Source organism: Pezoporus flaviventris, unplaced genomic scaffold (genome assembly GCF_033815535.1).
Source record: "Pezoporus flaviventris isolate CSIRO_AGI_PZ_B2104156 unplaced genomic scaffold, CSIRO_AGI_Pfla_v1 ptg000129l, whole genome shotgun sequence".
In the NCBI taxonomy this organism is placed as follows: Eukaryota; Metazoa; Chordata; class Aves; order Psittaciformes; family Psittacidae; genus Pezoporus; species Pezoporus flaviventris.
In genome coordinates, this window is record NW_026892677.1 from 334,213 (window position 1) to 348,628 (window position 14,416).

Consider the following 14,416-nt stretch of genomic DNA (forward strand, 5'->3'; position numbering starts at 1 on the left):
TCTTCAGAGATAGATAATGAAACAGGATACCTTTACGGATTTAGTTAAGTTTTAAATGTGGAGACACCAGGCTCTATGGTTTGTATTTTCTTGTCTTCAAAACATTAAATGGAAACTCACAGAAACTATCATTTTTTTTTTTTCCAGATTTGTTGAGCATTGCTAGAACAACTGGGCAGACAGTCCATAGCCTTCAAAAGAGGAAGATTAACAGAGACAGAGATTCTGTTGAAAGTAAGAATTAACAGGCTTAGTAGAGAAGACTGCCTGTGCATGTTAACTAGATCTATGGGTAGTTCAGTGATATAGGTGAAATCTTTCAGATGAGCTGTGACAATCTTTCCTGACACATCTTACAGGAATTGTGGCTGGGAAGACCACTGATACAATATTATAATTGGAGTCTCTGTATTTACATATATAAAATTTGGAAGGAGACTTTGTCATAGCTGACCAAAAGCTAAAATTTACACTCCACTAAAATGTTATAAAATGAAGTAGTGTGACTGAAAAGTTACCTCAGGAGCATGACATGAAGAATATAAATGGTATGGATTATAGACTGCAGAAAGATCAGTTGAACCTGCAGTGACTAGGCAGTCTGCATTGCAAAGGGCACACTATATATATGAAATTCCACCTGGCATCCTGTTGGAGAGGGGAGAAGGATTTTTGAATAAATCAACTTGTAATATACTGTTTATAAAATTATGTAGCTATTTTTCATTGTATGGGACTTACCTCTTAAGGGTAAATGCAATAAATTTTGGTTATAACTTACACTGCCATAGAATTGAAGAGGGAGAGAGCTCAAGTCAGAAATGTTGCCTAGTTTTATGGTTTGAGGTTATTTTTTTCAGAAAATGCTTGTTGGATATACTGGCAGTTATTAATATTATAAAAAAAAATGTAAGAGAGCCACAAATGTTAATGAAAGAGAAGATGTGATAGATCGCTGCAGTTGTGTTCAGAAATAATGTTTTTTAAAATATTTTTATAGTGGAAGTGGATTCTCTCAGCTCTCCTAGACACAAAGCAGAAGAACAGACCACTTCCTCAAGTCTTCCTGCAACTCATCCATCCTTTTTCAATTGTGTGCTATATGGTTTACCCAATATAATTATTATGTAATTTGTGTCAGACTTTTCTTACTGGGAATGCCACTACACTGTGCACAGGGCAAACTTGGCATTTAAAGATGTAGTAGATGCTTTATTCTATATGGCCTAAGGAGAGGTGAGCTTAAAAAAAGTGTACATGTTGCTGATAGACTGATTTAAATTTTGGATGTAAGCAGTTCGATATTAGAAAAAGTGTCAGAAAAATATAAAATACATAGAATTTAGAGATTTCAGTTAATACTCTGAACTCAATGAATTCCTAGGAGAATTTGGTGAGTACCAACACATTTTAAAGGAAATTAGGCAGGTATTTTTGGGCATTGATGCATGAATGGAATAGGAATGTATTGTTGTCAGTTCTTCCATTTGCAAAAACTTTTCCTTGATGTATTTTGTTCTTACATGGAAGATTTAACAGGAGCATAGCTTAAAAATGTACCAACTAACATCATTTGACTTGAATCGATTTTTAACTTCTTACGTAGCAGTAGTTGCAGGTTAATTAGAAAACAGAAATGTTCAATAAGTTTCACCTTCTTTATTTTCCTATAGTTTTCCTGAATAACATATGAAGCTATATTAACTTATTCCAAAATCCCAGATAAGGTCATTATTTGTATAGATTTTGTAACCTGCTCTGTTAATTAACAATGCACTTTTCAAATACGTACTTTAAAGCTGTATTTGTAATGGTAACAGTAGAAATAGAAATAAAATAATTTAGCATTTGTGGAAAATACGAAGCTATGATCACTATTGCAGTGAAAACCATTTTAAGACTCTCCTCTTTTTTTCCCCCCCAATAAAATGGTGATGTCTGTTTCCTGTGATACTTTTTTTGTGTGCCTGATAGATCATTAAAATGGCACTGAAAAGACACTGTTCTTGGCTACCTGCTGTGCTATAGTTAATTAAAACCTGGTAAGATTTATAGGCCTATATAGACCATAATTACAAAATCATGACATGCAAAATACTTTCTTTTATTCACACAGTAGAATAAGAATTTTGTGCTTCATTCCCCTGTGCTCTTACAATTTAATTAGATAACCTTATATACTGCTCTGTCAAACTGTGTTCTATAACATGCATTATTTTTATTCCCTTTAGATGTCATTTTCTTCTTTATTTAGACATAGGGGATACATATTTTTTTATGGCATGTATCTGGGCATTCAGTAGCAATACAAATTAAGTAAAGAAGGGATCCTAGACTGTACTTAAGTTATCCAGCCTGAAAATTAAGGATTAAGTGTAAGATATTTTCAAGTCTGGAACTTGTCATGTTTCACCAGGTATTGGCATGAGTCCCTTTCCCCACATTCTCACATTTATTTGTTTGTTTCTGTTTAGATCTTCCCAGGTACCTTTTCACTACATCACTGTTACACAGCTGCTTTTTTAAATTCGCAGGCATGGTATTTGGGAAGCTCAAGGATTTCTGAGTTTGAAGAAGCAACTTCGCTTGAATGAAGCAAATGTCCACACTTGTTTGGTATTGCAAATGTCCACTATATTGTTTTAATTATTTCCTAGATTAATTTCCACATTATTCTCCAACACATTGATTGCTGTGAAACTGTATTTCCTTGCTGTTCATTGCTTTTCTTACCTGGAATGACATCTTTCTAGTGTTGTCTCTTTTCTGTAATGTAAAAGGCTTTAAAAATCAGCGTATTCAAGGGGAATCCTGAAGCCTTGTCTGCCTTGCTATGTGACAGTTTTCACTAATTTGTACTAACTTCCATCTTCTTGCAATAAGAGATTTCAAAAATAGTCAAGTCAGAAAAGTGTTTGTGCTTTAGAAATGATAGTGTTGTATAATGAGAACAATCCAGGATAAAAACTGCAAGATTGTAGAGGTTAGAAAAACCATTGATACCCAGGTACAGTGGGCTTATTCAGTAGTTTGCTACTGTAGTTTTATTTCTGAAACTGATGGAAATAACTTACTTAATCTACAAAAGTGTTTTTTTCCAAAAATATTCCCATTTGTATTAGATCCTTTAGCCCTAACTACATTGCAACAACCTCTGTCAGAAAGATGAATGAGTATGACTAAAAATTTCTTTACAATCTGACAGCACTACTTGATGAGAAAGCATTGATAAAGAGTTATGGCCTTATCCAGGAAACTTCAGACCTGAAAGCTTTACTTGTTGCAACTAAGATACTGGAAATACTAATCAGAGAAACTGTGGTAGAATACCTGCAAATAGGCAATGTATACTGGGTAGGTATAATAAAAGTGGATGGCATGCATAATTACATATGTCTGATTGGCATTTCTGAGGCAGTAAAAAAATAATTGACTTACAGCCATGAAGTGTGGTCATAACCATATTGCCTGGGGTGTTAGGAGAGTATTCTCTATATTACTGTGCTAAATACCACTCAGTAAAATCATTAATAACAGTAGGACTGCACGAGTAGATGATAAACTATACTTTAGGTGACAGTGGATATGGATTCTGTGACATAAGAAGACATCTAGTTCATTCCTTCAGGAATTAGTACCAGAAATAGTATCTTCTTTTCCATTACATGTTTGTAGCAGTGAGCAGTGGCATAATCATACAAATGTAAAGAGTCACTTCAGGAAAAGATATTTAGTAGAATTTGGAATGATTTCAAAAAAAAAGAGGAGCATGGAAGAATTAATACATTTTATATTTCTTTTAAATTTACAATGACAATTTAATAAAGGAGAACCTGGTGCTTAGACAGAGAAAGGATGCAGCAGCTCAGGTGATGTAGTTTTAGAGTTCAGTATGTTTATCTGTTAAAGACAGTAATTATGAAGGAACTGAACAAAGGAAGATTGAGAAGGAATGCTGCAGAAAAATTGTGTTTCAGAACCTGATTTGAATAAAGAACTAAAAGCTTTTTTTTTCCTGATATTCCTCAGATTGTTATTGAAAGTTTAGGCTGTAGGACTCCTCTGTGAGCAAAACATGAGTTTTAATTAGGAAACATAAAAAGACCCCACTTAGTTAATGATAAATGCACTGTAATATGCCTAATGAGTCTCTGTATTTAAAAAGCATCTTTGTGATACACACATTTTCCACAATTTAGAAGTTTTTGCAGAAATGTAATAGTTCCCACTTAAGAATTTTAAGGTGTAACAACTCTGTTTCAAGAAATGGGACATGACAGATAAACAGATAGTTCAGAGCATATTCATAGACCAAATTGAAATGTTTCCATTTATTGTTGAGTCATTTGGCCATCAGTTGAGAATTATAAGGCAGCACCCACTCATGTGGGGTCTAGAATTAGGAGAGAGAGAAAAATAGATAGTTTCTCAAATGTCTTCTGTGCTCATGGAACGAAAAACATGCCAGGTCTCAAACAGGCTGTGTCGAGGCTTGAAATCAAACCAAAATCAAATTAAAAAAAATTCTCCCCCCCCCCCCCCCCCCCAAAATACCCAAACCCCCAAAGATGTGAGGTGCTCTTGCAGCAAATTCTCTGGACTAACAATAGCAAGCTTTCTCCCCACAGAGTGAAGCAATAGATGGTGACAATAAAAGCAAAAGAAATCTGTGTGCAGCACAGAAGGAGCAAAGAGGGGTACGTTTATCTCGTAGTGGCTACAGACACAAAAATGGAATTAAGACTTTTGATTCATATAAGATTTTGTAGAGAAAGAATACTCCCTAACAACTGCAATGGGAATAATAGTGATGAAATACTGACATGAGTATTTTAAACCCTTCATTAAGTACATACAAATAGCAAATTCAAAAAGGGAAATCCTAGTATTAATATTGTGTAAATAGAATCACAGAACGGTTTGAGTTGGACCTGTTCTAGCAGGTCCATGTGTTTCTTGTACTGGGCCTCTGAACTGGATGCAGTACTCCAGCCAGGTCTCATGAGAGTAAGAAATTCTTTTTATTATGTTAATCAATATAACAATAAAAAGATTACTAAATAAAAAATATTTTTCTACTTTTTGGAGGAGTACTTTAGAGAATGTTCTCCAGTTATTTGACTGTGAGCTCCTAATTTTCAAAGTATTATATATTGTTCAGCAACTTGGAGGAAAGAAATCCCACTAATGACCAAGGAATAAATTACAGTAGATAGAGCTTAGGACATATGAGCTCTCTCCTAGAAAGACATTGGCACGAGCCCAAACAACAAGAATAAAAGCTTCTGAAAATATTTCATCTACATGGCACCACATCGTTCCCTTGTACTGTATCCATTCATACAAGAAATATTAAAGAGTTAGTGCTATTCCATGTATCAACGGCTTTAAAATAACTTTCTGAATTATGTCTCAGCAACATAACAAATCACATTATCAATTAGCTTTTATAACAGAAATGACATTTTGTAATATATTTGAGCATGAAAAGAATTGGTCAGCTAAAATGTATGTAATCTAAAAAATGTGAGAAGAAAAAAATCATGGTGAATTTATTGATAATATTCTAGGACAAGAACATAATTTGACTAGGAGGTAGGTGTCCAAGGGAAGTGTGTAGTTCAGAATGGGCTGCAGGGAAGAGCTGCAGCAAGTTTGCTACAAAATGATCAAACAAAAAAGAAAAAAATCCCAAAAGAGAAGCTCTGTCATTAGTCCCAAGTGTAGCTGCTCTAAAATTCAACTGCCATAAGCCATAATTGCAGGATTTATCCTTGCACCTGCTCCTCTCTCCACAGTTAGGGTAGCTGTCCTCTCAGTAAGTCTTTCAGCCCACTTTACAAAGGGATGTGGTAGAGCAGATGCCAGCACTTAGCAGCTGATGGCTGTGGGTATTTGTAGGCAGGGAAATCAGAGCAGATTTGAGATTGTTGTAAAGATACATTCCCATGACTATTTAAGGCCATTCATCTGAATTTGAACACTAATTTAATGATGTTACAACCTGCTAAAGCCTTCTGACCTCTGCTTTGGCACCCTGTCTGACCTGAAAGCTATCCAGGAATAGAATGTCAGAGGGGAGCCAACCACTAATATGAATACAAATCCCTATATGTTGTAAATGAAAGACCAGCTCAATGGCTGTAAAGACACAAGGAAGAGCATTTTAAAGCACCTCTCAGGTATTAATTCATGCCTCCAACTGAAGTGTCTTTATGTAGATATAATAACAGTTACTAGCATGGATTTTCAGAATGTGGTCAAGTTAAACCTGAAGGCATGTTTATGTGCCCTGAAATGTTTACCAGACTGAAAGTCCCAAGTCATTACTTAGGTAATGAGTAGATAAAGTATTCCTGTTCCAGAGAGAGCAGGATGTGGGTGGTCTCTTGCAAACCTAGTAGGTACTATTTTCAAAAGCAGTAGTCACAGAAGTCTTCATTGAAGTATGAGAAGAAAGGAAACAACAAATCACAGGTGTCCAGAGGGTTGGGGTATGGGGAATAATTTTTGATCCCATTTTCACAAACCTGCCATATGATATGCTAACAGTGTTGCTGGTATGTAAAATATTACCCCTTGTCCTCTCTACAGTCCTTAATGAAGAGTCCCTCCCCAGCATCCCTACAGCCCCCCTTCAGACACTGCAAGGCTGCTCTGAGGTCTCCACGCAGCCTTCTCTTCTCCAGGCTGAACAGCCCCAACTTCCTCAGCCTGTCTTTATACAGGAGGTGCTCCAGCCCCTGATCATCCTCGTGGCCTCCTCTGGACTTGTTCCAACAGTTGCATGTCCTTTTTATGTTGAGGACACCAGAACTGTACACAGTGCTCCAAATGGGGTCTCACGAGAGCAGAGTAGAGGGACAGGATCACCTCCTTCCACTTACTTTCAGCTACTGAAACAACAGTTTGCACCACAAGGACCAAAGCCAGTTCCACTGCTGGCACCTGTTTTCACGTAAAGGGTGTCCACAATACAGCAAGGCAAGTTAGGAGCTGCTGTTTTGGGTATATTAACCAAGCTACACATGGTCACACAGGGGGTACAACAAGCTGTTCCACTGTAAAAGCATACACAGGAAACCAGCTCACAGCTGAAATGGAGGCCACTTCAGGGAGATACGCATCTTTTGTGACTTTCAACAGGACTCACTGTGCCGTTCATGGAGCTAGTCAACTGTCTCCAAACATAGTTTAATATCCTGCCCTAGTTCTGCTATTGATGAGGTTGTCTGCCGAAGTTCTCTGAGTTCTTGGAGCAGCCAGAACAGTCTGTTCTACCGATGTGACAGGTACTTATTAATTCCTTGTCCCTGCACTGTCAGAGAATTAACTACGAGTTTCTGTTGGAAGGAAAGAATGGATTTCCAAAAATATTTGTAGTTCTGCCTAGTCCTCAGAATTCATCTGGACCTGTAAATCTTGAAGTAGCTTACAGAATACAAGAAAGTATGAAGTGTGCTGCCCCTGAGGTACATAGATGGCTATCTGTACTCATTTTGTTAATCCTGACAGTGAGGTAGCAGCTAAATTACGTGTAGCCATAAGCATGATATTGTCATACAATTTAATAAAGGAAGAACTATTTCAAACATGGTCACTGAATCAGGACCCGATGTTACTTAGAAGTCACACTGTCGTCTTCATCATTGACTAATAATTGGTAGAAAGGTACAACAAAGTATCTGACTCCTGTAGGAGCTCTCACCTACCCAGTCTGTAATATCCACAGATATTACAGATAGAAATATCTGTACAGGTAGAAATAATGCAATGACAGTTCAGAATGGGTTTCGAGAGAACAGTGCCATTTTTTCCATGCAGAGTTATTTGTATTCAGCACAGTAATACTTCCCAAATTCCCAACCCTGGACATCCTTCACTGCCTTCGCTAGAGTGCTATGGAATGATTGTTCAAGAAAGAAGCAAATTCAGTTTTTCCTGCCTGCATTAGTGCCCTGCTAAAGCATCAGCCACAAGTCTAAGAAACGTAAACTGGTGCCCTCATTGTCATATACATACACATCCAGCCACTACTTTTATGTCTCGTGAAAGTAAATGGAAGTTTTTTCTCCTGACACTTTAGTCTCATTTTGAGCCTTGCTATTGTATTCCATTACACATTCTTGCCTGATCTCTGTCTCCGAGCTATTCCTGCTGGTGAGCTGTTCCCTGGAACCCAGACATGTGAGTCAGATCAAAGTTTAGTTGCTGTTTCTCAGTCTATGCAGTACGTCATCTCCCCAGTTGCCAGCACACAAACATACAAGCCCTGGATGTCCATGTCCCTATTCCAGTTGCAGGTACTCAGATTTTTTGTCCTACTCACTGGCTACTCACTAGCTTACCTTAGCAAGTGGAAGCTTATTCATGTTTACATACGCCCTTTCGGAATAGAGAGCATACACACAGAGAATATAGTTAGAAGTGAGATTAATGAGAAGGTAGAATAGATTGTGGTTATTAGGTGCAGGTCTCAAGTCAGACAACATACAACATAGCAGCCTGTTTATATGCAATCACCCTCCTTTAGCCCGTTTCCCCTCCATCTCCCTGCACCTGATGCATCTTGAGCCTGCCTGTTCCCCAGCATTAGTCTTTCCACTAAACATCTCTTAAGTCTCATTAATTCCCACAAGCACCTTAAACCATCTCATACTAGATTTTGAAACTACAGAACTGTTTTTCCCTACATCCTATATTCTTCGGTAGGCAATTACCCCCTTCGGTCTGCAGTGCACATGATCAGGGAGTTTCTCTTCTTGACCCATCTCAGTTAAGTTTCATCCCAGGGCAACAACAGGCTGATTGTCCTTTGATAGCCCCAGGAGTAGCCACTTGCTCGACTCCTTACACTGTTCAGGTTGCTAAAGTTTCTTCTCTGTCACTGTTCATCTGATCCTCACTGGGCCTTTCTGTTTAGGATGATCAGGCTGTAACCTTAGAACCTAACATCACAGGTGAGTGCTTTCTCCTGCAGTGCTGCTCAAGACCGAAGACTAGCACAGGTGCACATGGATAAAGATTTGCTGGAGTGGTGTGGGAACAGACTTCTTCAGCTGAGGAAGACCATGCCATGCAGATAGATTGCCAGTATGCTTTGCCTATTATGTGTGTCTTGTAACAAAAGGTGAACAGCTTAACCTAGTACTCAATTTTTATCATGTATGGAACAGAAACTGTTTTCAGCTTTTAAGTTTTAACAGCACAGCTGTTACATCTTTTAATTACATGTGGTCTGCGTGGACACCAGATGGTTGAGAGGTATTTCATAGAATCATAGGATCATAGAATAATTAGGGTTGGAAAGGACCTTAAGAGCATCTAGTTCCAACCCCCCTGCCGTGGGCAGGGACACCTCACACTAAACCATATCACCCAAGGCCTCGTCAAGCCTGGTCTTGAACACTGCCAGGGATGGAGCATTCACAACCTCCCTGGGCAGCCCATTCCAGTGTCTCACCACCCTAACAGGAAAGAATTTCCAACTTATATCCAATCTAAACTTCCCCTGTTTAAGTTTTAACCCGTTACCCCTTGTCCTATCACTACAATCTCTAATGAAGAGTCCCTCTCCAGCATCCCTATAGGCCCCCTCATCTGTAGGGACTTCTACCTTCCTGTGGCTTCCATGACAGGGCTCACATGCAACTGGGTGCACGCATTGTACGTGCAGAAAAAGGGAAGTCCACAGTCACCAACTTCCAAAATGGCATGGAAGCCAACACTGAGGCATTTGTAAGCAGATATCTCTGTCAAGTATTTATACACTGGTTGTTTTTCTGACACAAAAGTGTGTGTTCTATTTTCTGGTCCAGGCAGAGACAGAATTTAAGCAGCACTATTCATCTGAGTCAGAGAGAGGTTAATTTTTCTGTTCTGGTATAGTCACAACTGTACAATGAAGCAGTGCCTATGTCTATACCAGCATACTGGCTTCTGTGCTATTTTTTATAGCTATTCTTTTTCTCCTCCAACAGATTTCATTAGTATTTGTCCTGAATGACATTGACTTTTATTCCATCTTAAAACACCTATTTAGCATTTTTTGGTTATTCGTATAGCAAGTACTGACATTAGAAACCTAAATGGTAAGTATATTGAAATAAATTTGCACTGGAGTTCTACAAGCCTTTCTGCTTCTTCGTCAGTATGATTCAAGGGACGTGGCCTACACCCGTACTCAATCAAACAGGGCTATGTTGGCCAATATAATCTAATTGTTTGACATTTTTATAGCAATTCATTGAGACTAAAGAGAGATGACTACATTAATATCTTGATGCAGTTAGATAATAGCTGAGCTAAAATTGATGTGCCAAATTACTGAAAGGCTCTTAAATTCTCTTAGAGATTTTAACTCTTTGTGACAAAGAAAAGGAAAGAGGCTTCAATATAAATGTAATAACGAGAAAGAATAGTACAATTTATAATACAAAGTATTATAATAAAGAACATTATCATAAATTTTCTAAGAATCTTCACTAATCATTTACAAATTATATTTCTCAATAATTGAGATGAGAAATATTGTTAATGTTCATGACTCTGTTTTCTTGGATAATCATTTTCACTGAGGTCAAACTTAAACAGAAAAGGTTTTAACCAATGAATATGTATTTTTTCCTCTATCTAGACTATGAATAAATTTGTCTGCCCTGCATACATCTGTGGTATGGCATTCTCATCCTCAATGCAAGTGATTAAAATAGTGGTAGAGGAATATCATGGAGACTTTAAGCATATGTGAATGCTGGACCTGCTTAGGCTTAGACAAGTCGCATCATCTCGCTGCAGGATCCCATTAAAATCCTCTCTCCTTTGTAAGTGGATTTGTTGTGAGAAAAGGTGTCCTCTGAGTGGGGTCACAGATCTACAGGTAAGAGCAAGCTGAAGGAGAGCATGAGAATTGTTTTGTTTTGGGGTTTTGGTCTGAGCCTGAAGAAGTGGTGACTGGAAGAGAAAGCAGGAAGCAAAGGTAAGCAAGAATTAATATTGCAGCTAAAGCCAGGAATGCAGAGAAATGTGTTTATCAAACTTGATTGCTAAGCTGCCTTTTTGCTTTCAGAGCCCTTGGCAACAGAAACTCAGAAGGAACAAAATCTGCATGTTAAGGTATTCGTATCTACAAAAAGCAGTAGTGAATCCCTGGAGAAACGGCATTGTCTGTTTCTGGAGTAAGAATGAAAAGTTTTTGAAGTGCACCAAGACATCATGCAGTGACTGAGCCCTCACCTTCTTCCTTGCCAGTGGGTGGGTGAGGTGAGTTGATCTTACAACATTTTAAAATGTACTCTTCCTCTAGATTTGAGCCTATGGAAAATAGCCTGGATGATCTGTTCTTAAACCTCAGCATTTTCTCTCTTACTGAAATAATTGATTTTGAAAGCTTTCTTCCCCTTCCCCATGCCAGAGCTCAGCCATGACCTCAGCTTTCTGGCTGTGGAATATACAGCCCTGAGAAGAGATTTGATTTAATTTTTCCCCCAAAAGAAAATGCTGGTACAACTAGAAATGCAGAGCACCTGTGGTGGACCACTGCAGAAGACATTGTAGCTAGGAGACAGTAGTTTCAGCCAGAATCTAGGCAGAGTTTAACCACAGGCTTTGGCTGTAGAGACCCATATGTTATCACGAGTGACCTGCTATATAAGCTAAGCACATTCTGTGACATTTTGTATGCACCACCCTTAGCAACACTACCTATGCTGTTTGTAGGAGCTCCCACTGGGGTTCCCAGCATCAGAAGGGTCCTCAAGTTGCAATTAAATTTTCCGTAATTTTCATTTTCTACTCAATAAACCATTTAGCTTGCCTAGAGTGTCAGTGCCTTTCTTACTGTTACCCCAAAGGAACCAGCATCACCTCCTAACACAGTAGTAGTTCTTATGGCAACCACAATTTCTATTTTTGTAAAAAAGCTATTTCCATTGTAAACAAGTAAATGGGTGGATTATTGCTGATGCTTTTAAGCAAAAAAGTAATTATCCCCCAATGTCATGGACGATTTATAGGAAGGTCAGTTATTTTATCTAGGTTACATCATTAAAATGTAATAAATGATCACAAGCAGAATAATGGAGTAGCGTTACACTGGTAATTTTGGAAACTGCAAATAATGCTATAAAACTGAGAGAAGGGGTGTGATTTCCAGGCATGCTTTCTGTGGCAAAACAAACATCCAAGGACACAAGAGGCTGTTTATTAGTTCACAACCAAGTGTGAGGAGATTGACTTTGGCAGCATTCACACCTTTGAGTCATGAAATCTTAAGGCCTTTAACACCATCCATTGCATAACTTACTTAATTTTTGTGTAGGGTAAGATGTTCATGCTGTGCTCCTATCACATAATGCAAGAGGTGTCTTTCCAGTCACTGTGTGCAACTCAATAAAACCCCCAAAATCCGAAAGCAGAACCTGCCCCCTTTTTTTTCCCTTTAATTCTAAGTTTCTTGTTGTATTACATTGAAAGACTTAGCAATCAACTTCTGGGACCTCTGTAATACTTTGTGTTAGGGCTGATATTGTTTGGTTGGACCATACCAATGCATCAAAGCGTACACGCGTTTCAAACACTATTCTGCGACTGACAGGCAGGAAAAAAGGTATTCTCCTGAACAGCACTGCTGAAGGTATTTTAACATGAGAACTCCCACAGATTTATTACTCCTTATTTGTATCAAAGAAGACAGACGGCATCCCAGCAGAGACAGGGAATGTTAATGCTGGAGAGCTGGTAAACATTTTCAAATAAACATTTGTTGTGTATCTCCAGCAGGTTAAGAGGAAAACGGCTTTACCCACAGTTAGGGGAGTACCTGTTTGTTTCGTAACAAAAGAACCCAGGACAGAAACCAAACAAAATCTGGCCTCTTCCAGAAAATACTTCCAGGCCCTTGTGAGGGCCTGAAAAAGAGCAGTGCTGTGGACAATGAGAAATACTGCAGACACCCTGCGTTTTACGAGAATGATTGATTAATGTTTGTTCACTTTTTTACTTGATGGAAAGAAAACATTTGTGATGGTTCCGTGGTCCTATTAAGACTAATTCCTTCTCTAAATGAAATAAAGACTAATTAGGTTCTAATACTAATTTTCTATTTGTCCAAACCCACTAGTTTTCATATCGCCCTGTTGCAACCTACATTTTTATGTCTTTGCATGCTGCATGTCAGTGTTTGTGTAAGAGAGTGGCGAAATTATATAAGACAACCATAAATATAATCTATTAAAGCGTGCTAAACAGGCTCATGTGGAAGGAGTACAGCTCAAATCTTAACAGTTGTAGTTAAGCTATGAGCTACATGTGGAATTTGACGTGAACTGTTTCTGCATAAGATAGAGCTTCACACTAGGAACACAGGTTTAGTTGACAAAGCTCATGTGTCACTTATATCCTGGTCAGGTGAACTGATTAACAGCAGAACAGTTGAGTGCAAACAGTAAGAAAGTGGTTAAAATTACCTTTAATTTTGAAAACTGACAACTTGATTAAGGCTTCTCTGTGAAAAGAATACTGCCAGTGCTTTACCACCATCCAGGGAACAGCAATAATTTGAAGACTGAATAGGAAAATATGGGGTTTCTTTTTTTCCATGTTTTCATGTTTCCATGTTTTCTTATTGTTCTTATTGTTCTTATTGTTTTTTTCATGTTTTCATGTTTCCATGTTTTCTTATTGTTTTCCAACTTTAATAACCAGAAAAGTACAGAAAATGCTGCAGTTTCTAAGCAAAGTTAGAGAAATCTTTTTCTAAATGTCAGTCCCTGAAAGGTATCTCAAAATTGTTTCCCCTGAGAAAAAAAGTACATGACAATTGGGTTTGCACAAAGAAAAAGAAGTCTGTTAGAACTTCTGACTATGAAGGGCTTCGGGCAGCTGCAGATGGATGGGCAGTGTGGACTCTGGTACCGGGCTTTAGGAGAAAATCTTGCCTTCTCTTTCTAGCAATTGCTTATGACTAGGCAAAAGGAAGCAGGGCTTAATGTCCTGATTTTTCAGTGTATTCCTATACATTCTTTCAGTCTAAGGATTCCTATGTTGTTCTGTTGTGCTGTAGTTCTCCCTTATAAAAAAGCCAAGGTTATTTGTCTGCTCTGTGGCTGAAATGTGAGCACTGCCCTTAAGGTCCTGGATGAATACCCTTCCTTATAATGTTGAGTGCAGTAATTCAAAGCCTAATGTCAGACGATCCACCCCGCCACGCACAATGGCAATGCGACCTACAGGTAACCTCACGCTGGCTCTTAGTGTATTAACTGGGTGTGCTTCCATTCTTATTAGTTGGAGACACTGTCTTTGGCTATCCTTACAAACTGATGTCCTCAATTTATAGGTGAAAACCAGGTTTTCCTAAGTAAGTGAAATGTTCTAAAAAGCTCACCAGTACCACTTCACCAAGGGTGACTTGCAC

The 14,416-nt window shown here is 38.3% G+C and overlaps 1 protein-coding gene across 1 annotated transcript in view; it reads left to right on the forward strand.

Annotated features, from left to right (window-relative positions):
- CFAP46 (cilia and flagella associated protein 46) overlaps window positions 1-1,627 on the forward strand; it is a 75,975-nt gene extending 74,348 nt beyond the window's left edge. Inside the window, exons 55-56 of the mRNA XM_061478612.1 lie at window positions 148-234; window positions 1,001-1,627. Of these exons, the coding sequence (XP_061334596.1) occupies window positions 148-234; window positions 1,001-1,131 (218 nt within the window). The 3' untranslated portion in view covers window positions 1,132-1,627. The remainder of the gene's footprint in view (window positions 1-147; window positions 235-1,000) is intronic.
- Window positions 1,628-14,416: the final 12,789 nt, after the last annotated feature.